Raw genomic sequence first — 25,459 nt, 5'->3', positions numbered from 1 at the left:
TAGGCGAGTTTTTAGGGAGCCTATCGTGGAGACAATGTCATCAAGTTTGACAGTAATGGCCAGGAATCCATTTTGAACTGTTGTCAGCAGGTGATCAAATTTCGTATCTTCTGCATTTAGGGGTGAGGCCGGAGATTGAGGATCCGGGCATTCAGGAGATGATTGTGAGCTAGTAAAGGAGTCCATCGGTCCCGTCTTCCTGGTTTTGCCTTCGTTTTTTCCAGGCATTGTGGAGTGGAGAAACAGCCTGGGCCTGGTGGGATGAGAGGGCCGCGTGTTAGTGTGGTGGAGGACGGCTCAGGAGAACTCAAGGCCCTCAGGGATCCCGGTGAGCCCGAAGCGGCGATTGTTCCAAGATGGCGTGCTCCGTGGCATAAGCGGGGCAATGACCGCCAGAGCTGACAGGCGTGAATTTTGATAAAGGGGAGCACAGGGTGACCCGGGGGGGGGGGGGGGGGGGGACACCGGCCGTGTCCGTCAGGGGCAGCCCCAGCATATGTTTGATTCGGGTCAGAGAGCCCCACACGTGACTCGCGCCCAGCCGCTGTGCCAGCCCAGTCCCACGCAGCTCTCACCTCGGAACGAGGAACGGGATCGGGAATGCCAATCCAGGCCGCCGGGCTGCCACCCGGGACGCGCCCCGGGGCTGCCGTGAAGATCCGCCGCATCAGGACGCACGGGCGATCCAAGCGAAGGACCCGGAAGCAGGTAGCCGGGCTCCAAGGAGGTCCGGGGCGCAGTAATGAGGGTCTGGGAGGCCCTGCCGCGAGCACCCTCCACAGTGGGAGGGACGGTGCAGGGGGGCCTATACCGGGCAGAGCACAGTATGCCCAGATAATGTGTGGCGCAAAGTATTGTGGCCGCAGTCCGCCGGTCTCGCTCCGCCCACTGTGAGGCCCGGCGTAAGAGGGAGCCGCGGCATCCTCGTAGATTCTTGCGGAGCTGCGGAGCGGCTCGGGCCCGTGTCCTCAAGGTCCACCAGGGCTCCCAGGCTTGGGAAGTCCATTTTCGGTTGGGATTTCGCCTGCAAGGTCAGGATGTTTTCCGGGAACAGCGCGGGTGGCTTACAGGGTTCAACGCAGTCTGGAAACAGGGGATAATTCGATCAGGATTCATGCCGGAGAGGAGCTCCTAACTCAAGCGGCCATCTTGTTGCGCAGCAGCGCCCCCTTCCGGGATGAACCTGTTTTGACAAGGCTTTCATAGATCGTACTTGTCTAGTGACATCATCAGGGGAGAAAATAGGGAAGGAAGAGAAGGACGGTGGGGGGGTGTCTAAGGGAGGGTCTACAAGCACAGACTGAGAGGGAATGGGAGGGGCAGGGTAGGAGAGGGTGGACAGGATGTCCTGGGTTTGTGAGATAAAGTGTGAGGCAAGGGCATTGCAGAGAGCCTGGGAGGCAAGAGGAGGGGTGGAGACTGCCGCAGGGTTGGCAAGCTCCTTGCAGATTTTAAAGAGTTCGGCCAAGTTGTTAGATGCCGCAGAGACACGGGCTTGAATGTGGGCTCTGTTCTTAGTGCGGACAGAGAGTCGGTATTGCCTTTGTAGCAGGCGACAGGCCAGTTTGTCAGGGGATGAGCAAGAAGCCCTGCATGTCCTCTCAGCCGCCCTACACTTATGTTTAAGTGTAGCTAGGTCAGAGTCATACCAGGAATTACACTTGGCTTTTGACTTCAAGCGGATACTCATGACAGGGGCAAGAGCATCAAGAGTATCAGAGATAGAAGTGTAGAGAAGGGACAGGGTTTCGTCGGGGTGTGAGTCAGCCAGAGGAGGAGGAGGGGGAGAGAAGGTAGCAGCGAAAGCCTCAGCTGACACATGAATGATAATGGCAGGAATCCACTCTGGAAAGATCAGGGCTACGCCCCCTGCAGGTCAAGTGGATCTGGGTGCGGAGAGGATCTTGTAGCCCTCGGAGTAGAGTGTCAAAGCTTGTGACAGAGCTGGCCGTGAACCATGTCTTGGTAAGACCAAGGACATCAAGGTCCAGTTCTTCAAGGAGGTGGCAGATGTCAGAGGAGTGTTTGGCAGCAGAGTGAGTGTTGAGAGTGGCAAGATGAAGAAGGTTGCCGGCCTTAAAGATCTTCCGGGGAGGGGTACAAATCAGAGGTACGCCCTGCGGAGTTGTGGAGGTAGCCTGAAGAGTGGCAGAAGAGGAGGAAAAAGTGGAGGAGGAACAAGTGGGCAAGGTAGCCAAGGAGTGAGAGGAGGGGACTGCTGGAGATGAGAGGAAGTTGATGAGGTGAGGGAAACGCCTATCGAAGAGGAGGAGATTGGCCTGAGGACCTTGGACCATGACAGTGCCATTTAGGTAGACATTAAGGATGACTCTGGAGGAGTCGAAAGAAGTCATTAAGACACCCCAACGAGTGCCACCATTAATGGGAGAGGAGGAGATGGGACAAAGCACAGAGATCATATGGGGGTCCATAGATCCGCCGAATGAAACACTTGTGTATAGGTGCGTTACAAATGCCATATCATATCATAAAGAGAATGTCAGTGAGGGTCTGTCTAGAAGAGGCGCTGGTATAGGTATCGGCGATGGGGAGACCAGGGTTGGAGGCCAAGATATCCTTTTTAAATTTCTTTTTACCAGAAGGGAAGGATAGTTGATAGAGAAGCAGTTGGAGTAGATGGGAGAAACCGAAAGCGCCATGAGTGGAAGAGAGAGGAGGCAGAGGGAGGAGTAATCAAGTCGTTTTTCTTTGCATTTCTTGATTAAATAATACTGTATGCTTTGAAAGCAAACCCCTTTACACAATAAACTAGCCTTTCATAGAATTCATAGAGTTATAGAATAACAAAAGAATTCATAGAACACCACCAACTGCTGGACCAAGCACACGTTGGCTTCAGACCGATGAGAGGAATGGAAACAGCACTGCTATCAATTTATGATGATCTAGACACTAATGCAGACAAAAGTGAACGCTTTACCCCAGCGCTGAGACTGCAAAACTGGCTACCAATAAAACAGCACCCGACCACCCTTGTCCACATACCGCTAATCCACAGAGGAAACCTAGGTAGCCAAGGCCCCCACACGGGATGGGCTGGGTGAGACCAGTATCCCCTAACCTAAACATCGCAAAGCCAGGGTGGGGAAACACACCAATATAAACGAAGCACACATACTACTAAAATTCATGGCTTCTCGTAAGGCAGGTGGAAGATTGGGGGAAACAATGGTCAAAACTCGTACCACCAAAACTCGTGCGTTTGACTCGTGCCTGCTTCAGTTTATTAGTTCCATTTGATCTCAGCACCCTCTGTACTGGCGCCTCTACAAGAAATCTAGTGGCGTTGCCTGTACGACATTTGTGGATCAAGAGTCAACATTTTATAAGAGATTCTGTGACACACAGGGAGACGGTGAAGTTTTCTTTTGGCCTCAGTGACATGAACCATCTTCTTAAGGCCTTTCACCGCTCTTACGGCTCCATTTTGGATGATCTGCAAAGACCCCATGTTAGCTTTAGAAGTACCAGCAAACAAACTATTACAATCATTCATTTTGGCGTTAATCAAAGCTCCAGCAAGATAGGCTAGGTTACCGATGGACAGATCTGGTTTAATATGCTTGATTAGTTTAGTGGTATATGCGCAAGTGGATCCAACGTTTGAGATGTTTTTTCATATCCAAATTGGAATCGAGAACAACTTCCAACGTCTTAACAAATGAGACCACCAGGATATTACAACCTGCAATTACAAATATATCATACTTTTTCTCTGACTTCTTCAGGTGTTGAGCATACTCTGAGGAGTAGGGAATGAAACTCGGACATAAGTTAGCCATGTTTTTGGTTAAGGACTTTTATTGAAAACAAAAATGTTGGTAAAAGGGTAAAAGGCCTCTTTGACCTTGCTCTAAGAGAAATTTCCCTACCTAAAACCAAAAACAAAAGAGCCGTCTGTTGTAGACCCTCCTGAGTGGAAGAAATTCCACGAACCAGGGTATTTCACCCATGTTCATTTTCAGTAGAGCAGGTCACACTCGTTTTCATTTTCGTAAAACTTGGGGTTTCACCCTAAGTAACCAAGGATAATCCAGACGTGGATCCCTTGCTCACGGTGCCTTAGAGAGGATCCGCTTCCCCTCACTGAGGAGGCCCAACAAGGCCGGTACTCTTGTTCAGAGGAGAATTGTCTAGCGCTTCGGTGCTGGACTGCCCTTGTGGATGGGATAAAGACTAATATGAAAATTGATAGTTCTCCTCTGTGAAGGGTGCAGTGAGCTAAAACGTGGCTGTAGATCATCCTGAGTGGAAGAAATGACATATAAAAGGGTATTTGACCCACGTTCTTTCTCAGCAGAGGGGCTCCCACACTCCTTTTCAATTAAGAATCTGTCTGAATCAGGATGCCAAAATCAAAACCGTCCTTAAGTCCTACTTTAACCCTGGCCCTATAAACTAAACTATAAAATGGAAAGGGAAATGTTGCGAGACCTGACCAGACCAGTAAACATGGACAGAAAACTGACACAAAGGACCACTCGGGTTCAATAAACACCACCTCGAAGCCATCAACAAGGAAAACGGAAGACAGAGGGAACAGAACTCAACCCAGCACATCGGATAGTGCTCCCCAAGATCAAAACCAAGGAGACGCTCAACTGGTAGAAGCACCCAAAAGATCTGGAAGAGGGCCCGTTGGCCCACTGTCCTTAATAAAAAGAACATTGGTACAGTTCCCCTCTAAGGAAGCAGGAAAAACTAAAGAAAAGGAAAAACTGCTCCCCTTAGACCAGTTGTGGGCCTGGATTCCGAAGGCCTTGTCGACCCGCCGCAAATAGCAACCCATGAAACTACTGAGAGCCGACTCGACATCACTCCAAAGGACAGGAGCAGCAACCTTGAGACTGGGCTCGTCGAACACTCGAAGCTTCTTACATCTGACGGCCCCGGGCAACGTAGATTTGGCCTCGTTTGACATCTTGTCTCTCCAGGAAACGTGGCTAACTGAGAAACTAACTTTAGATGGTTTCGTCCTTGCCCTTGCATCAGCAAAAAAAGGAACAAGAGGCCCTCCTTCCTCAGGCAGGCCTGTTAACAGCTATACGCTCAGGAAAAGGGATCATATTGAAAGAGATCTTGACTACGACCCTTTTCCTACTGACCGTGCTAATCACATGGAACTATCAAAATGTGGAAACTGGGAAGATATCTGCAGTTCCGACAGTAATTATGAACACCTATTGGAACCCTGAGGCCATTTCTAACAGCAGTTTTATCAGTATGATGGAAAGCGAAATAGATCTAATTTACATAGTACACCAAGTTTCACATTTCTTTATCTGCAGAGACTTAAATGCAGTATGCACAAAGAAACACCTGTTCTGCGCAGCACACTGGCAGAAGAGCGAGGACGCGTCTGGCTCAACCTGATGAGCTCAAGAGAACTAGTCAACCTCAATAGCATATACGTCTCCACCAGTCGGATGCCCTTGTGGGAAGGTGAAAAATCCTCAGCAACGATCGATTACATCTTTGCCTCAAGTACGCTACTTCCAACTATCACCTCTTTCGACATCACAAAGACTACTGAAAGCGACCACAACCTCTTGAGCACCACTTGGACATCTTTCCACACAGTAAACCAGACATCAAAAACAGAACTGGAAGTAAACAACAAAGGCAATCGCCTTATGCTGAACGGCAGAAACATCACCAAGCTAACCAACAACTACTTTCAGCTTGGATCCTCCAGCTCGATGGACATAAAACTGGGCTACTGTTCCCTGCTCATCCCATACAAGAAACCCAAATCGAACATTGGAGTGGGAACGGAAAAAAACTCCCACGAGTATGACAAAATCTTGGTCCTAAAAAGAAGATCACTAAGAAGATTAAAAAGAGTGGCTACCCGACACAACACTGACTCAAACAGAAAACCACTATTGGTGGCATCCAAGAACTATACGGCATGGCTGAAAAACGACTGCCTCACCCTCTATCAAAATGATTCTGAGGAAATGTTGAAACAGGTTTGCGGGGAAAAACTCATGCAAATTCTGGTCTCTGATCAGATCGACGGAACGTCAGACGAACAACGCACTAGCAAATTGCATAGGTGAAGACGTGTGTGTGACACACTATAAGAACTTATTCTATGCACCAACTCAAGCAGCACATATTACGAATCCCGCAGAAGACACAACCTGGGTGGAGCTTCATGACAGAGTGGAAATCTTAGAAGTCCTCCGAAAGCTCAAACTCAAGAGCACCTGGCCCCGATGGACTAACAAACATCGACCTGAAAAAACATCCGGAGGAATGTGCGTCCTTGATCAGCTTAGTGTTCAAAAGATGCACCAAAGCCAAGAAACTACCAGAATCCTGTACCCCCTCAACAGTAGTCCCAATCTACAAGAAAGGCAATAGAGACGACCCAAGAAACCTTCGTCCTGTTGCATTGCTGGACGTGATTGGGAAAGTCTATGGGTCGCTCCTATTACACCGCTTTCAAAGCTGGACACAGGACGCAGCATGAAACGATCCGTTCCATACAAGGTTTAAGAAGAACGTTGGCACCAGTATAAACATTCTGACTCTGAGCATTCTCAAAAGCAAATCGTTGGCAGGGGGCGCCCGAATATTCTTGGCGTTCATCGACTTAAGCCAGGCTTTTGACCAAGTAGACAGACCAAGACTGTGGGAGAAACTACAAGTGTGGAAATGCCCAGAAGAACTCCTTCAACCAATCACAGCCCTACATAACAACACCAGAATGCAAGCACGCCTAAACAACCAATGTACACTATCAGAAGCAATACCAACAAACCGAGGAGTGAAACAGGGATGCCCGCTGGCCCCAGCACTCTCGCTGTCCTCCATGGGCGACTACAAAGATGTGGAGATAAGAGACAGATGATTTCCCCTGCAGCTTGGACAAGGAAAAATCTCCAGGTTACTATACTCAGACGACGTTATACTTCTTGCCCAAACGGCCATTGGTCTCCAGAGACAGCTGATCAACTTTGCGCAATATATTGCCACCAACCATCTGTAAATCAATAAGAGCAAGACAAAAATCCTGTTCTTGGGTAAAGGCAGAGCAAGATCTGAAAAATTTAAATGGCAGCTCGACGGCGCACCAATCGAAAGAGTAACAGAATTTAAATTTCTCTGAGTCACGATGGACAGCTCACAACAGGAGAAGGCCATGCAGAACACCTTACAAGAAAAAATGAGAAGCTTAACATCTCGGGCACAAGCAGTGAATACAAAATTCGGCCGCTTCTATAAAGCCAAAGTTGTACCATCGATTTGCTATGGAGCTGAAGTAATGCCAACCTTGCCCAAAAAGATCTGGAAACTACTGGAAAGTTACTTCTGGAGAAAGGTCCTCAACCTGCCGAACTCAACGCTGATGGTCTTGATAAGGCGCAAACTGAGCCAGCAGTCGCTGGAGGCTGTGTTGGAGCGGAACGCCATGATGTTATACAAAAAGATTCTGCTGGAAAATCGCCCAAAGCTACTTGAGGCTATAAACGAAGAGCTAACAGACAGACGCTGCAGCCTTCTAAACCTGTGGGAAAAAGCACAGGAGGCCAAACTTAGTGAGATCCAAAGTTCAAAAAAAGAACTGATCGAGAATCCAACAAAGATCCAAAAGAAAATAAACAAACTAGATTGAATTGCAATGTCGGACACAGCTGCAACATACAGACTGGTTGCCCACCTGCCATCACAGGCATGGAAGCTTCATGAAATACAAGCTCTTGTGGCAAAATACTCAAACAGAAAGCTCAGAAATACATTCCTGAGAGCCCGTTTGAACCTCCTCCACACCAACGAAATCTTAGACATTAGAGTTCTGTCTACATCCAACAAATGCAGATTCTGCAACAACCAGAACAAGGTTGAAACAACCAAACACCTCCTACTATCATGCCCAGGGGTCGACCACATCAGGAAACCATACCTGAAAAACATTCTAGCTTCGGCCCACATCTACAAGGAGGACTTTTGGTGGTTGCGGCTGACTGGAGGAGAGAAGACAGCCTGGGTGACAGCCACTGCCAAAATCATGGAACTGATTTTAAAAAATACGACTACAGAAAAAGAAAATTAAAAAAACGAGACAGACTCCAACTAAAATAAATAAAACAAATGTCTTATACCATAGGTGATTGCAAAAGAGTTCGTAAAGAGAGAATAAACCATTTCGACACAAGTTCTGCAAGGGTGAAAAGACTTGGATCCTTGGGATGGCTCCCTTTCCCTGGAATTCTCTTTAAGACTAATGAGTCTTTGTCTAACAGTTCTTTGTGTCTTTCTTGACCCACAACAGTACTGTCTTTTACAAAGCTACTTAGCCTTGTAGTTCCACTTCTTTCAAAAACGTCCTTTTTGTCTGTAAAACACGGTTCTATATTTCCTCTTATGACTTCTTGTAGGCTTGCAACTGCTTGGTATTTCTCCTTCCAGGGCTTCTTGTATTCACACAATTGTAATGGCCTGGTTTACTCGCCTGCCAGGACTTCTTATAATTACACTTTGTTCCTCTTTTACTTTCACAGTTGTGTATACCCTTCTTGGTTTAGTAGATCTCCTTGATACATCATTCGATTTGGATACCCCACTTATTTGTATTACATACAATTATATCTTGTGAGGGGGCCTCATTCGCAATATCCTTTCCGGTTTCTCATTCAGTCTCCTTACTTTCTCTCCTTCTGTGGCTTTAATATAGTTCGTGTTTGACGCGGTCGCCAAAACGTCCTTGGGTCCCCACTGTGTTTTGGTTGACGGACTAGCTTGTGATGGTATTCCCGGTCCCGTTCGCGCTCAAGCGGCAACTGTGTACCAGCTACTTTCCTTTCTGGACTGTTTTCGCTTAGCTCCAGTGTCTCCCGCAGCCTCACCTTAGCACGCCTGTCTCGATCAAGGGCCCGTTAGGTAGAACACTGCTTTCTGTGGTTGCCGCATGCACAGCAGTTTTCCACTCGCTCCTGGCGTGTCCGCGGCGCAACCTGTCCTCGCACTGTGTGTCTCTTCCGTGCTGGTTAAAGCCGATCAGCTCCACCAAACCAGTTTGTGCTTCCAGGCTTCATGGTTGCCTGAGATGTCTTCTTCTAAACTGCAGAAGCAGCCTCTATGACTTGGCTTCTGGTCTTTAGATCTCCCGCGTACAGGTGCACTTTGAAAACAACAAGAACGCTCAATGAGCTTGTGGCTCTTTTCGTTCTACATTGTTCTTTCCCTTCTCTTTGTCCCAGTATTTGGGTGATTGTGGGAAAAGGAGTCCGTTATTGTCAGGTAATGTAGATTGCTTGGAAAATCACTTTCAACAGCTGTTAATGATAAATCAGTTCTATGTGGTCAATAATTAAAACTGGAAAAGAAGGTCTTGAAGCTTTGACGTTTTGGACCAGGGATGGAAGTTTGGTTTATAGCATCTTGGGAAAGGGTTTCTCTATTTTCCCTAAAAGGGGGTGTAGATGTATGATAATAGGCCATGATGGTGTTGGGTATAAAGGGGTCACTTTGATGGGCAAAAGGGGGGATACCATGTCTCATCCAATGAAGCCATGACATCCCCTCCCTCATATAGCCACCCCCAGGGTCAGGATCAGGTAGCAGCTGCTGTGTCCTGGCTACATGGGAGGAGGTTACTACCAGGAGATTAGTGATGACTCCATTGGATTTATCACAACACCCAATTAACAGCTCTGTCTTGCTGTCATGTAAAGCCAAAGAGTTAAAAGTCGTCCAGTTCTGCACCAACAAGTAGATGGAATTAATAGTTGTTTGTTGTGGCGTTTGTATGTCTTGTGTGTGGAGTGGCTGGCCCCTTGGCATGTGTTGTGCGAGCAGCAGAGGTTAGTACAGTGTCAGACTACAGAGTGTGGGTAGCTTTTGGCACAGTGGCAAGATTTGAAGGCAACCCTTTAGAGTGAGTCTTGTACACACCCTTGGAGCCCCCCCTGGCCGATCAGGCATCCCCAAAGTTAGAAGACCACTGATTTAAAGTGACATAGCCTTTTAGAATGTGAAGACTGCTGCTTCCTTAGGGAATATATGCCTACCACTAGCCTCTTGTTCTTGTTTTGTGGCTGAATTCCGTGCAACATCCAAGGTAAAGCAGTGGAGGGACGGGCCAAGCAGAACAAAGTAAAGCAGGCAAGTGTGTGTGGTGGGAGCTAAATCACTAAATGACACTTTAAGAAAAGCTATTTAAGTTTTCAATCTGTCTATCCATTCATCAACTTCACTAAATTTTAGAAAATGAGAATTTCAATAAAAGTAAACAAACCATGAAACTCTCTTGGAGCCATTTGCAATACATATAAAATAACCACAGACTCTTCCAGTGGATTGGTGAACAACCTTTACTTGAAATCAGCAAAGATACAGGCAACATAGTGAGTTTGTGCAGGCCTACTGCCCTCTCTTCCGCTTTAGGGTTGGGGTTGGGGGGGGGGAGGGTGTGGGGGACCCCCCCAATATACAAAAAAAAATGTAAACGCTACAAGGAGCTGGCCAGTGACGAAATTTCAGCACTGGACAGCTCCATGTAACGTTTTAAAGTTAATAAAAAAAGAAAGCATTGAAATGCTATCTTTTACATGTAAAAGTGCCTTTCCATTGAAACCAGTCCATTTATATTTTCGCTGGACTGGTTTAGATGGAAAGGCACTTTTACATGTAAAAGATAGCCTGTCGATGCTTTGGCATTTGATGCTTTTTATTAGATGCTTTGGTTTGTCGTTGCTTTTTTTTCGATGGAATCACTATAAACCACAACAGACAAGTGGGCAAACTTCTCTGTATTTTTTTGCGTGCCCATCGCATTTCATTTTGTTTGTAATAAATTAAAGCGAAATAACCTGTAAACTCTCCCACCCCTGCACGGCCTTTCACTCAAAGAGAACGAGTCACTCGGGCCATTGAACAGCACTCGCATTGCTTTATTGCACAAACTCAAGATAACTGGACCAACTTGTTACCTCTGGCAGGACTCCAGGAATCGAAGACCTTACCGGTGCTAGCTGCTCAGGAGTTAACAAAGCACAAGACACTGTGATTAAAGCTCAACCAAGTTCAAAGATGTGTGCAGATCAGATGGAACGTCCAGCCCTGCCATACGCCATGCACAATAGAGTTTGGTTGACCACAAGATACATCACACTATCACAGGTGCATGAATTTCAAATCCAGATGTGTGGGACCGTTGTGTGTTGTTAAGGTTTGTTTGTTTTTTCATTTGTTAAGCGCACCAGACTCGTAAGTAAAAGGGCGCAGTGGTATGGAAATGCAAAGCTTACAAAGTTGCAAAATGAACACAATACACAATATTTACATGCTTACAAGAAATACACAACGTACAAAGTAGAGACAAAAAATAAGAATGGCCTGTGTAATTACAGACAGATATAGGGCAATAGGCCCTGTGCAAAAATATATATAAAAGTAAAATCCATCGTATATCCCTTAGGCTCACAAGTAAGCTAACTAGTGCACAGGAAGATTAGGTTGCACATAGTCTTTGAATGTAGCGCCGTAATACAGTTAACTCAAGGTAGGAAGGTCTTTCAGGTGAGAGCAAGTCCACAACGGTGAGGGGACAAAGGGTCTGTGGCGATGATGTGGTTTATTACATTTATTTCTGAAGTGTAGGTAGGGTTGGTCAGCTCCAGTGGTCGAAGTGAGCGGAAGCGGTGCTCCACTACTTTTTGAAATTACCTTTTACCGCTCCTATACTTTTATTTTAAAAAGAAACCGTTCTAGAATTGTTTCGTTTTAAAATAAGTGTAGGAAGAAATTGAAACTTGCACTTTCAGTGCACTGCACTGAACATTTCCTTAAACAGCAGGTGCAAGTGTTTGGGGGGTGTCTATTGTGTGTGGGAGAGGACGTGATGATGGGGTTTGTGGGGAGTGGGTGCAGGCCAGCAGGGAACATAATTCCACTACTTCTTTTTGTACACTTCGACCACTGGTCAGCGCTCAGATCTTGAGGCAGTGAGTTCCAAAGTTTAGCAGCCTTTACTGTAAAACTGTTACCACCAATAGTATTGAGCTTGTATTTAGGGATGGTCAGACAATTGATATTCCCAGTTCTGATGGGTCTGAGAGAAGTTCTTCTCTGGAATTTATCTGAAAGGTAGCTGGGGGCTGCGTTATTAAGGGCTTTGTGGGTTAGGCAGAAGGTCTTAAATTGTATTTTGTTGGCTGTAGATAACCGTTTATGCTGGCGTCTCGAAGAGGAAATGTGTTTTTTTTTAAATTTATGCCTAGGGCTGCTCTAAGGGCATTGTTCTGTAGTGTTTGGAGTTTTTGGATGGTAGATCTGTTGGCACCACTGTGTAAGGCATTACAGTGGTCAATTCTGGAGAGTATTAGGGCTCTAGCCAGGATCACGCAACTGTTGTCAGAGAGGAAATCAGCTCTGAGTAAATTACTAGTGTAATCTGTGGATGAGGTAAGGAATTTGATCTGTTTATCAAAAGACAATGTGGAGTCCAAGTAGAATCCAAGGGTTTTTACCTCCTTAGAGACTTTGATCGTGTTCCCGTCAATATTGAAAGAGGAAAATTCTTAGCCAAGTTTTTTAATGTTGGCCTGTGAACCCAGAATTATTAGCTCGGTCTTATTATCGTTAGAGCACAGGCCATGAGTAGCCATCCATGCTTGGATGATAAGGTAAACTTTGTTCACTAATCCCGTGTCTGTAATGTGATCCCCAGAAAGCGGGAGGAGAATCGAAGTATCATCTGCGTAATTGGTATAGGTGATTCCCAGATGGTCCAGATCGTCAAACAGTGGTTTAGTGAAGATATTGTAAAGGGTTCCCCTATATTGTGTGTGTCTTTGCTGAAACCTCATGGCCCACTCACTATAGAGTAATCCCCATGGCTCTCCTAGTACATGAGACCACCGCCAAATCCTGGATTCCAGATGCATTGTTCATTGGAACGATTGAAGTACTGCAGAGAGGTCTTGGGAATTCAGTATCGGCATCACAACGACCGCTGCACAATCCGCTCCAGGGCCCCTTACCTTTTGCTTACGCTCTTAAGGGTTAGACGACGATTGCTTTACTTGTGCCTTGCTACATTGCTGTTTAGACCACATGTCCTTGCAGTGGTTTCCTCCCGGCCTCTGGGGGTGGTACCTCATTGCCCCTCAAGTTTCTCTGTCCCTTTCCTGGCTCTCTGGTTCCAGTCTCCATGTATCCCCACACTCTTATTTCCTTGCCCACTGTTCCCCCTTTCCTTGTTCCTCTCTTGTTAGGGTTCAGTTGGGCTTTCTGGAACTACCAGTTCATTGCTGTCGCAGAGCCATGTCCAGCCTTGCAAGCTCCTCTTCTGTAAGAGTATGAGATCCTTCTTCCCGCCTTCCTCAGGACTACTTCTCTGCTTAATGTGCCTGCAACGTCCTTCCCTCTGGCCATGTGCGCCTGTTCTGGATTCCCAGACTGATCTAAGGGTTCCTGGATACTTTGTGTACACCATCAGGAGTGTCTACATTTCTCTTGCAGTGGTGTCAACCATTAGGCTATACGAGTCCTGTCTCTTAACCCATTGTTCGACTCAGAGTACCACACACTAACACTGCTCTTTTGTCATTCTAATCCTCAAAAAATTGTTGTTACACCAATGCTTTCGCTGCCTTGATGCCTCAAGACTGTGCCCAATTCGAAGATACCCAAAAGTCCTTCCCCAGAGATGGATGTGCTCCCTTGGCGGCACACACCTTCACACCTCACCCTTCTCTGTACCTCTTCTCATGGAGGACAGTATGGAGTGTGGTACTGTCTGCACTGTCAGCGGCACAATTCCTCTGCAAAGTCTGATGTTTTGGGCTTCGCACTTCTTTTGTTGACAATAATTCATCAGTAGACACCTGTAGCTACCAACCAAAAAGTGTGACATGTTTAAGTCCCCCATACCATTTAGCAATCACTAATAAGTGAGTAACACTGTTTCAACCTCAAAAGCCTCCGATACATTTCTACAAGATATTGCCATTGACCTAACTGCCGTATAGGCTGCAGAACCTTCTCTCTTTAGGTGGTCTTTATGAGGTACTCTCTTCTGCTGGACCTGCGACTTAGAATCAATCTACTTTTTTGATGCAAACCATATACTGCTATTTACATAATAACGGTATCCAGTGATAGTCGCCTGGGAAATGGCTGACAGGGGACGATAGTTCCCCAAATTTTCACACTAAAGAAAATAAAGCACTTCACCAAAATATTCTACGACTGGAGTATATAATAGAAAATTATACCCGTCCTAGAATAGGTGGGGGAAGGCTGGCGACTCGTCCAAGCAACATTTTTGTTATATTGTGGTTGGGATGGATGCAGGAACCCGGTGATGAGGAGAGAGAATATGTTAGGTGTGACAGAGAGAATGTTATGGTGTGAGTGAGAGAATGCTTGTTGTTAAGGTTCTAGTGTCAGGCAGTTGGAGAGCCCCTGCCTGGCTGATGGGGGACAGTGGTTCTTAAGTGTCCTCTTATTGTAACCTAATGGGACTGGACTAAAGTAACTTGCTGGAAGCTACCTGTTGTGCCCGAGGATCCTGATTTACATCACTAGCGACAAGGATGGTACCCACAATGCCTGGCACTTGTTACGCTCAATCCCTCAGTGCCAGGAACCGACCTATGTGGCAGTGTTAGTCTCTAGGAGATACATGAATGAACATAATGTACCATGAATAATTAAATTAAGAAACAAAGTCAAAAAAACGAATTGGAAGGAATAGATCAGATGATCAGAATTAATGTTAGATTAACACTTTCTTTACTGAATGCTAACATGGAACATAAATAAAAAATAATAATTTGGCATTTATATAGCGCTACGAACCCTCAGGTATCTGAGCGCTGCTTATTACCCACGGTGTGTGGTGCTCATTTATCGAGCTCGGAAGGATGAAACGCTGAGTTTGGGGCTGTCGGGATTCGAACCTGCGTCAGCAGGCTCTGCACAGATGTCAAAGCGAGCGCTCTACTCGCTGTGCCACTTGACCGGCTGAACATGGTTTCAGTGACAGGATTGGGGAAGGGTCAATAAGTCTGTAGTGGGTAAACATGGGTGTCGTTCACCTAATACTGAAAATGTGTGGCTAGGTGTTGGAGATCATGGATTCGAAGATAGGGGTGCGGGGGTGAGGAAATGGCAGACGGCAGCATAGCAGAAAGTTGCAACAGGCAACTTCAAATTATCACTAATTAATATAGTAAAAGCAATTGCACCTAAATATTTCCAAACTTAAATTACCTTACCTCATTAGGACGAAATATCCTTAAGCTCAGCATTTCACCTATTAAATGTAACTTTTTCATTAGAAGCAACAAACGAAGGCTCAGTCCTCAATAGACTCACGTTTGCCTGACGCAGTTTAAATAAATCTGCTCTTTAGCACATTCCAAATCGTTTTAATTAGAGTATGAAGTCCGATACGACGAAATATTGCAACCCGTGGAGATTCAGAGATAGTTGTTCCTAGGAATATTGCAACCCTCAGAGGTTCAGGGAGAGTTGTTCCTAGGATTGATTTGATCTGCTAAAAAGCATCTTCCCATCACACAGAACCAAAACCATATGACCCAACGTTCCATTGCTATCCCCACATGACGTGTGGCAATCATGGTCTTGAAGGGGCACTGTATATATTGTAACTGGAGACCCGTGGTGCCTAAAAATGGCATTAAACGTTTACTCTGCGTAAGATAGTGGCAATATGAATGATATTTTCTTGACTTCTAATAAAACTACAGAGCAGGGCATTCCCAGGTCTTCAACAGTCTTGGCACTCTTGGCTGAACTCCAGGAAGGCAATATCTATCATTGCGATGCGTCTGTAGAGGGATGAGTCTAGAATAAAAAGATCTTTTTGGCCTCGTCAAATAAAAATGAAAGGCAAGGTCTTGTCACCAGTCCTTAACTTTACAGAGGCCCAAAACAATCTGAAAATCACCAATACGCATTTCTATTATGAAGTTCATCAAACGTTATATTAAAAGACTATTTTGAAACTAATGACTTAAAACCAGTACTTGCATACAGCTATTGGCGGTATAAACATGTCCAGCTACCCGGTGGGGTTGGCGTGGCCACCGCAGTTCGCACCATTTACCGCTGGCCAGTGAATCCGATGGTTGTGTCTCCATTGACAACCAGCCGTGTCCACATGCCCTTCACGGCTCAGCCAATGTGCAATTGAACTTTGCTGGAGGGTTCCCCATCACTGCCCCATCATAACTGTTGCTATCAATGGGGCACATATTGATGAAATGGAACTGATATCTGAAATATGACTGCTTGTGATAAACTTTTTTTTAACATTCTCTTTCAGGCGTGGCCAGGATATTGTCTCACGAGGCTGGAATAGATGACATAGCAGTACTGCAGGTAAAGCTGTGTTTTCAACTGTGGGCCTTGGGGTGCACTTTAGATTTATTTATTTATTTATTGTGCATTTGTAAGGCGCTTGTACTTCAAGTAAATTCTGTTTCAAAGCGCCCACAGGGCAACAGGGAGGGAACATGGGAATGAAATGCAAATATAACAAAGAAGGATCGAGGCGGTCCTACTAGGCCTTATGAGCATTCAGAACGTGCAAGTGATGAGAGAGCGAGAGAGAGAAGGGATGGGGGGAGGAGGGTAAGTGCTCGGAGTACCACAGGGAAGTGCTAAGGAGTAAGCAGCTGTTCAGTGACTTGGTGAGTGATCAACTGCCAATAAGTAAGTGCAGGCCTGTGATAGCACAGGCCAGTGGGTGCCACGGCAAGTGCTGGGAGCAGGCAGAGGCTAAAGGCGATTGGTTGTGGAAGGCCAGGACCCGGGTGGACACATAATGGCCCTGGGCGCCAATCTCAGTAACTCTGGGATTTAGCAGAGAAGGGAGAGAGTGGAGGGGGAGGAGGTGAAAAGGAAGGTATTGAGGAGCTTCTGTAATTTGAGGAGATCCGGCTCAAGAGGAAGGGGGAGGCTGTTCCATAGGAGGGAGCCAGCCGAGGCAAGAGATCGGCCACCAGCTCGCTGTTTAGCAAAGCGCTTGAGAGTTGGTGCCGGAGGAACGTAAAGATCTGGAGGGAGAGTATTTAGTGACAGTCAGTTGTAGCTACGGTGGTTCCCGGGCCCCAGACAGACTTATGGATGATGCAGAGGGATTTGAATTTGACCCTTGCAGCAACCAGGAGCCAGTGGAGAGATTTTGGGGTTGGAGAGATGCGGTCCTTGGGCTCGAGGCCAAGGATAAGTTTTGCAGCCCTATTCTGGATTAGCTGGAGGGGTCGTAGAGAAGAAGAGGGTAGATTGAGAAATGGCTATTGCAGTGGTCAAGCCTAGAGAGAACCCGAGCTCTAGAGACATTGAGCTTCTGGGGGAAAGTGAGGAAAGGAATGCTTCCTTTGAGGAAGTGGAGTTGAGTGGGCCTTCTTCAGGTCCTGAATGTGAGGGAGGAATGACAGAGAGGGGTCGGAGATGACTCCAAGGTGTCTGGCTTCAAATGAAGGAGAAGGGGGAGAGCCCATAGAGGGTGGCCAGAATGAGGGGAAAAAAGAGTGGGCAGGAGTCCCAATAGGAAGGATATCAGTCTTGCATTGAGGCAGAGAATATTGGAGGCACACCAGGACTGGATGGCAAATAGGCAGTCGGAAATGAAGTAAGGCGAGAATCAGATGGAAGTTTGAAGAAGAGTTGTGTGTCATCAGCATAACACTGGAAGTTAGGGGGCAAGGTGGAAATTAGGTCTGCAAGCGGAGCAAGATAGATATTAAAGAGCTAGGGGCAAAGGTTGGAGCCCTGAGGTACGCCGCAGGTGGAGAGATGGGGAGGAGAAAGAGCCCTGAATAACCTTGGGTGGTCGATCATTGAGGAAGGAGGTCAGCCAGTCCAGTGCCGCTCTGAGATACCTAGGGTATTGTCGAGCTGTTTTATGAGGATGGAGTGGCTGACCGTGTCAAATGCAGAAGAGAGATCAAGTAGAATGAGGACAGCTGGGAGTTGGAGTCCAGAGATGGGAGCAGTTCTTCACAAGTGTTCAGAAGAGCATTTTCTGTGCCTCTGGATGCTCAGAATCCAGCTTGATGATGGTGAGGGGCAACCAACAAGTTCAGTGTGCTGGGTCAGTTGGAGGAAGACCAGCTTCTCCAAGAGTTTCCCAAGGAATGGAGTGATAGAGATGGGCAGTAGTTAGCCGGACAAGACAGGTCTGTAGAAGATTTTTTCAGTAGGGGGCACACAAGGGAGTGCTTGAGGGAAGAGGGTAAAGATCCAGTAGCAACCGAATGGTTGCAGAAATCCGCAAGTGCAGAGGCAAGAGAGCCAATGTTCTTAATCGCTCGTGAAGAACATGGGGAGTCCTGTTGGGTGGAGATCTTCATGGAGCAGACAACTCTAGTGACCGCATCAGGTGTGATGGGAGAAAGAGGAGAGAAAGGCAGAGGGGGTGGCGGGTCCATCGGAGGCAGGGGGAGGGGGAAAGGGAAGTGAGGGACCTCAGTATGTCCTTAGTTTTTGCAGTGAAGTGTGTGGCCAGTGAGTTACAGAGGCATTGTGAGGGAAGAGGTGAGGTGGAGACTGCAGAAGGGTTGGCTTATTCCTTGCAGATTTGAAAGAGTTGAACCGTGTATTGGATGCATCAGAGACGCAAGCCTGGATGTGGGCCCTTTTCTTGGAGCGAATGGGGAGTCGCTATTGCCTTTGGAGCAGGTAACTGGCCGTTTTGTCAGAGGGTGAGCCTGAGGTCTGCCACTTCCGTACCGCAGCTCTGCACTTGAGTTTCAGGGCTGCGGGTTTGTAGTCGTACCAGGTGTTACACTTGGAGGGGTGTCCAGACATTTGGTCGACCTAAAACTGGTCGAATGACATTTGGTCGACGCAATTTGGTCGAAAACCAAATGGTTGAATTTTTTTTTTCAATTATATATTTATTTTTCGGGTTTTCGTTTTTTACAAAAATGGGTTATTAGGAAAAAAAAGGGGATTGGGGGACCCCCCCAAAAAAAAAAAAAAGAGGTGAAAATAAAAAAATAAAAAATTCGACCAAATTGGTTCGACCATTTGTCTGGTCGACCAATTTCTTTCGACCAAATGTCTGGTAACCACTTGGAGGCATGTTTCAGGCAGATCTCATGACTAGGGCAAGAGTATTAGTTATGGCAAGATGGAGGTTGCTGAGAGTGGAGTCAGAGGTGGAGTCTACAGTGGGGGGCAAGGGGGTGAGGGTAGATGCAAAGGCAGCAGCTGACACTCGTTTCATCGGACGGATGTTCGTGAACGAGGTTGGCAGGGCTGGGGAGTTGCGGTCAGACATCAGAGAGGACCCAGGTGACGGGAGAGGAGAAAATGGTCTGACCGGGAGAGTGGGGCGATGAGTGGGAAGGAAGGCAAAAGGTCAGTGTGGATGAAGGCATTGAGAGTATGTCCAGCCATGTGGGTAGGACCAGAGGGGAGAGGGAGAACAAGGTGCAGAGGTCACGGAAGAGAGTAGATGCCGTGATTGAGGAGGCTAGGTGGATGTTGAAGTCACCCAGGAGAAGGAGTTTAGAGGTGGTTGTGTGGCGAGAGGAGGAGAAATCAGTGTAACTCGCCCTAGATCACTAAACATGTCTTCACTTTTAATAAGACGGGGGGCCTTTTAGGACTGCCTGTGAACCGAGAGCTAAAACAGGTCAGTATTGTGTTGTAGATTGCTAACCGCTGATGGTTATTTTCAACCCTCTCTCGAATGAAAGTGTGAACGTGTGAAGAGTCTGAAGCGCTTCGCTCAGTTTCTTCTTTATAACGTTCTCATAACTTACCCAGCATCCATTTCAAGGAATAAGGCCAAGCAGCGCTAGTTGGGATAGTATGAACATGTCACCTCTCCCTCAGGATGTTGGCATGAGTCAGGAGTTGACATGTTCACTGTTAGTTCCTGGGCTCTGTATGTCCACACAGACATTAGAAACCAGACCCTTTCATCTGAAACCTTTCTTGCTTAGTGCACAAATGTTTGATAGGTTGCACGTAATTTTACTATGGTTGATTTTGTCTCTATTGATTTCTTTTTCATGTCTCTGTCCCGTATGTATCATCAATTGTTCTTGTTTTTATAGCGCTTCTCTGTCTCGACTGAAGAACGTTTGTATGGCACTCGCTCTTTGCAGTATTTACAGGCACCAGTGGTTGAGTCTAGTTCCTGTTCTCTCTGCTCTTCATATACATGGTTTTGATGGTGCCTTTTAACAAAGAGCGCTGCACAGAGGCCATCTATTTCTATACGATTCAATATTTTTAGTACATGTATTGCATTAGTTCAGAATACTTGTTCCATGGAACACTAAAAAGTGTCACTACAGTGTGCTTGTGCATTTGCCTGTTCTAAATAATCATCACTAGAGCGATGAGAGAGGCTGATCTTGCATCTAGATGTTGGATGGCCAGGACTGCCTAAGCAGAGAGTGGGTTTTAAGGAGATCAAGACATTCTGTTTCCAGGTAGCTGCACAACCACTCTCTTCCTAGTGAGGCAATACACCAACATATCTAGTGGTAGGGTATCCGCACACTGAAGTACTGAATTGCCCACCGAGCAGGGTCTGTGGCAAGTGTGTAGAGTGCTCCTGTTAGTATAATAACTGTCTTTTTGTTTAGGAGTTCCCGCAAGGCGCCAGTACCAGAATGTATCCCGATCAATTTACCTCTGACATATCTCACAATGGCCAACCCCAGGGATATAGGAGAAATATGTCCTAGGCTAGCTCTATTTGCCTTCCCCACGCACCAGCAAAGGAAGTGGGATTTTTCTAATTCAATTGACTTTTGTTTAAGGCTAATCAGAGCCCGTGTGCATGTTGTGTTTGTTGATAGTTTACATGATGGGGTGGGCTCCCACTGGTACCAACATTCCCTAAGAACGCAAAATATATGCTCCAGGAAAAGTGGGAAAAGTTTGGAACTCATTCCTCAGGAGAACCTTCTTTGGCAAATGGCCATTTTTAAAGCACATTGCACTATGGAGGTTTTGGGAAAGGTACTGGCAAACGCACAGTAAGCTCATAAAGATTGTTAAACTTGAGGATTTTTACTGGAATTTCAGAAGTTCTACAACCACTGTTTAGGAAATGCAACTTCATGTGCAGTCATTTCAGCCCACTGGCCCTAAAGCTTCTTTCAATCATGTTACTGAAAATGTCATAATATTTAGGAAATACTTTATGGGGACAAGGGTGTTAAAAGCACATCATTTCAACCCTTTCGCCTGGTGACATTTTTTTAATACGTTTTTGAAATTAAAGACCCCTTAATTGTGGTATTTGGATTTTCATTTTGTAAGGAAGTTTTTGGTTTTGGAACATAGGTGGCAAAAGCCACTGGATGAACCAAAAGTATAGGTGTGGTTTGTTCGAGACGGAAGGATGTTGCCTTGTGAGGATCAGCCGGTAGAGGCAGCACACAGGCATACTCTGAATTCTTTGCTACCCACTGCACACACATAGCCAAGGCAGCGGGTACGAGTTTCTCTGTCCATACCTGCCCAAAACGCCACCCCTCCCTGGGACTTCTTTGTTTTCGTGTGCATTACAACTATCTACCCAACCTTGTTCCTTGCTGCCATTACTGTATGTTCCATCGTACTCCTCCTTTGCCTCTCGGACTGACTAAGCACTTCAATGCCATAACCCACGGCAGCAGGTCCAGGTCCTATAGAAATAGAAGATAACATAACATTGGTCACTCAAGCTCTCACTCCACTGCTGGTTGCTTGACCGTGGGAAGCTACTGCTATGGAGAGATGCTGAAAAGGTAAGTTGTGTTCTGGGGTACTCCCTGCTAGGTCCCATCAAAGTATTCCCACAGGAGCTGCTGAACCCCACAGACTTCCTTGTAACATCCCGTCTGCTACCTCTCTATTTGCATATACATTTGTGACGAACGAAGAGGGATAGGGGAACTGGGCACAGTAGCATAAATAAATATATATATATATTCTGAGGCTTGTGGAATCTGCTTAGATCACATGTTATGCATAGGCCAACATCTAGTGGAGGCTGCAGAGTATTACAGTTGTTGTTTTCAAAATTCGAAAAGGGATGTCGACAGGCCGTGCCAGTAATACTATCCCTAGGCTGACGTCCGCTGTACCCATGGTCCTTCACACGTCGGGGTCCCTCAGATTGTTTTTTTCCGGTCTCATCATCAGACGCTTTAACACGCAGTCGTTTCGGCTATCGCCATTCATTATTAACGTATTAGAGCTAGTACTCTTTCTATCCTTTATTGACCGACCTCGACGAACATCTTCGGTGGAGAAAAGGACGAACATCGTCGACAAAGAGCTGACTCGACGACACCCCTTCGGCCTTGGAAGGCCGCACCGGGCCTCGGTGCAGACATTAGGGAGAGTGGGGGGTGGACATTTCCTAGGCCACTAGGAGAATGCCTATTCCATTTTTCACTCTCTATTTTCACCTTTCTGCCCTTCCATCTAAATATGGAAAATACATCCTTTATATTCTGTCCCAATTGCAACAAGAAGTTCTCCTGGAATGACAAGCACCGGGCGTGCAACCTCTGTCTTGCACGGGACCACGACAAGGGCCACTGTCGAGCTTGTCAGCTCTTCAAACCTAAAACACGAAAGGACCGAAAGAAAGACCAAATGTTGGTCCTACCACGCCATGCAGGCCAAAGCCACCATGGATGTGGAGGGTGCATCCAGTGATGGCAGCGTCACCGTCTTTTCAGACGACGAAGGCAACGGGCAACCGACCGATTCCCCTGTGCTAGCCCCCGACCCCAACAGACAGGCCGGCTGCACTGTTACAGGGACGACACCTGGCGGCAGTAGCACTCGTAAATCAGCCCACACTAAACACATACCGAAGGGCCGAGATTCGACAACGTAGTCTACACGCCCCCACACAGCGTCGAGGGGTAGGTCCACTAGTTCCCTGTCCTCTGGGCACTCGAGATCCCAATCATCACATGATAGGCCCCCAAAGTCACGAGACGACGTGGACGCTGTGTCCAAATCAGCAGCCAAACGTCAGAAGACGCTGCTTCGGACCTCTCATCCTCCGAAATTCGACATTTATCACAAACGTCAAAATCGGCAAAAAGCACCAGGTTTTCAAAAATAGCCCATTTGGTGCAGAAGCATGTCCCAGAGACTCTCCTTAAGGAAAGATCTTCCAGAAAACACGCTTCAAAGCATCAGCATTCTCATAAAGAGAAGACAAGTACACCACATAAGGAGAAAGACATTGCTTCCCAAGGGGAGGACACCATAGCAGCAGCCTTAAAGAACAAGGGCCAGCCTACTTCAATAACACCACTAACTCCTATAACTATTCTTCCTCTCAGTGGACCTCAGATGACATTCATAGGGTGACGAGACGAATGACATTCATGGCAGATATTTTTGAGAAAAATCACCAGGCTATGCAAAACTTTCAAAACTCACTACCCACTGGTGGCGCCACGTCTTCTCAACCACCCCCAGCTAAAAGCCCACATCCAGACACCCTTCCAGTTACTCCTCAGCTAGACCCAGTCCAATATGATCTCTTAAGATCCCATTACGGACTCTTGAGGAAAATGATACCCAGGGAGAAGTAGACCATTACTATGATGAGGATGTTGAAGAGGACGTTTAATATACTGCCCTCTCCTGATCACCTAGACCCGCCGGTGGCAGACTCGCCGCTGGACAATCAACCTCAATTCAGTGATATGCTCATTAAGGCAGCAGAACATTTCCAGATTCAAACGCAGGAAACGCAGTTGGACAAAGATTTTGTAGAGGACATATTGGGGGACAAGAAGGCTGTAACCCAATTTACCTATTCTTCGGTCTATTCAAGAAGAATTCGACCTTCTCTCGAGGCTCAAGTCAAGCGGGGGCTGTCAACCCGCGTATTGAGAAAATGTTCCGCCCTGCGCCCACGGACCCCCTGTACAGCAGGGGTCAATTGAAGCCAGATTCATTAGTAGTGACTGCAACACGAAAAAGGTCAGAAACCCCTCTAACTTCTTGCAGCCTGAAAAGGGCATTAACCCCCATCCTAGACCCCCGATAAAGAGAGCAAAAAGCTTTACACTCTCGGGAGGAAAGTGGCCACCTCAGCGGCATTTCAGACAAGAATTGCCAATAATACCACCCTGTTGGCAAGTTACAACTGCCACAAGTGGGAGGAGATTGAAACTTGAATGGCCTCAGCACCTGAACCCCTGAAGTCCCAGATGTCTCTCGCAATAGCAGAAGGAAAGACAGTATCAACATGCAACCTAAAGAATAATTTGAATGCCGCAGATAATGCGGGTAGAATCATTGCAGAAGGGACACTCTTAAAGCGCCATGCATGGCTTCGCCAGTCAGGTTTTAAGTTGGAAATGCAGGCAACGCTCCTCAACATGCCTATCGCACCTAATGTCCTGTTCGGGAAGGTGGTTGAGGATGCCCTAAAATCGGTGGTTGAGGATGCCCTAAAATCGGCCAAGGAAAAGTATGACGTTCTTAAATCTTTAGGCCAGCTCACAAATAAACCATTGGGCCAAAGAGGCAGAATCCATTTTCGTCGCTTCGAGGACAAAGCTCATCCTGGGGTGCCATCAAGGACAGGACTCTCAAGGCTTCCAAAGAGGCCAGCGTAGATCTCGCGGGCGGGGGAGGTCCTCCACTTCCAGAGGTGGAGGTACACCTCCCAGACAATGACCACCCGCTTCATGTTCCCTCCCATGCCTTTCCAGTAGGAGGGCGTATAACAAACTTCACCCACGCATGGGAGGGAATCACCTCAGACAAGTGGGTGCTATCAACACCGCGGTGGGCGGTTATTGTGTGGCGTTACTGCAGCAACCCTCAAACCATCCCCCGCGCCAAAGATTAACCACAAGAGAGGAGCAACGCATCCTTCTAGAGGAGATCGCAACGCTGCTGCTCAAGGACGCCATCGAAATCGTCCCAGCGAACCAGGTAAACAAGGGTATCTATTCAACTTACTTCCTTGTGCCATAGAAAGATCTAACAATGCGCCCAGTATTAGACCTGTGCCCTGCAAATACCTATGTAAAGCCATAAAAATTCTTCATGACAACGCTACAAGAAGTAATTCCACTGCTAAAGCGGGAGAACTACATGGCAACCTTGGATATGAAAAATGCTTATTTTCATATTTCAATGTTTGAAGATAGCAAACCAGCACTACCAATTCAAGGTGCCACCCTTCGAAATAGCATCCGCTCCATGGGTATTCACCAAGGTACTGGCGGTGGTGGCAGCGCTCCTATGCAGGGAGGCAATCCCAGTGTACCCCTAGCTGGACGACTGGCTGATCACAGGGGAGTCACGCTGAATTTGCAGGCAAAATACACAAAGAACAATAAACCTATTTTTCCAGGTGGGTGTCTCAATAAACTAGAAAAAATCAAGCCTGTACCAAACAAAACCAAACGGTTCCTAGGAGCTGTCACAAACACGGAAGGGCTGGTCTTTCCGT

General features: G+C 46.8%; 1 protein-coding gene across 1 annotated transcript in view; it reads left to right on the top strand.

The window, feature by feature from the left end:
* HDDC3 (HD domain containing 3) overlaps positions 1-25,459 on the top strand; it is an 83,951-nt gene that overhangs the window by 14,174 nt on the left and 44,318 nt on the right. The window contains exon 2 of the mRNA XM_069625207.1: positions 16,328-16,383. Within this exon, the coding sequence (XP_069481308.1) occupies positions 16,328-16,383 (56 nt within the window). The remainder of the gene's footprint in view (positions 1-16,327; positions 16,384-25,459) is intronic.

This window comes from Ambystoma mexicanum, chromosome 11, assembly GCF_040938575.1.
Source record: "Ambystoma mexicanum isolate Mex_15411 chromosome 11, UKY_AmexF1_1, whole genome shotgun sequence".
Taxonomy (NCBI): Eukaryota; Metazoa; Chordata; class Amphibia; order Caudata; family Ambystomatidae; genus Ambystoma; species Ambystoma mexicanum.
This window is presented reverse-complemented; position numbering and strand designations above follow the sequence as displayed.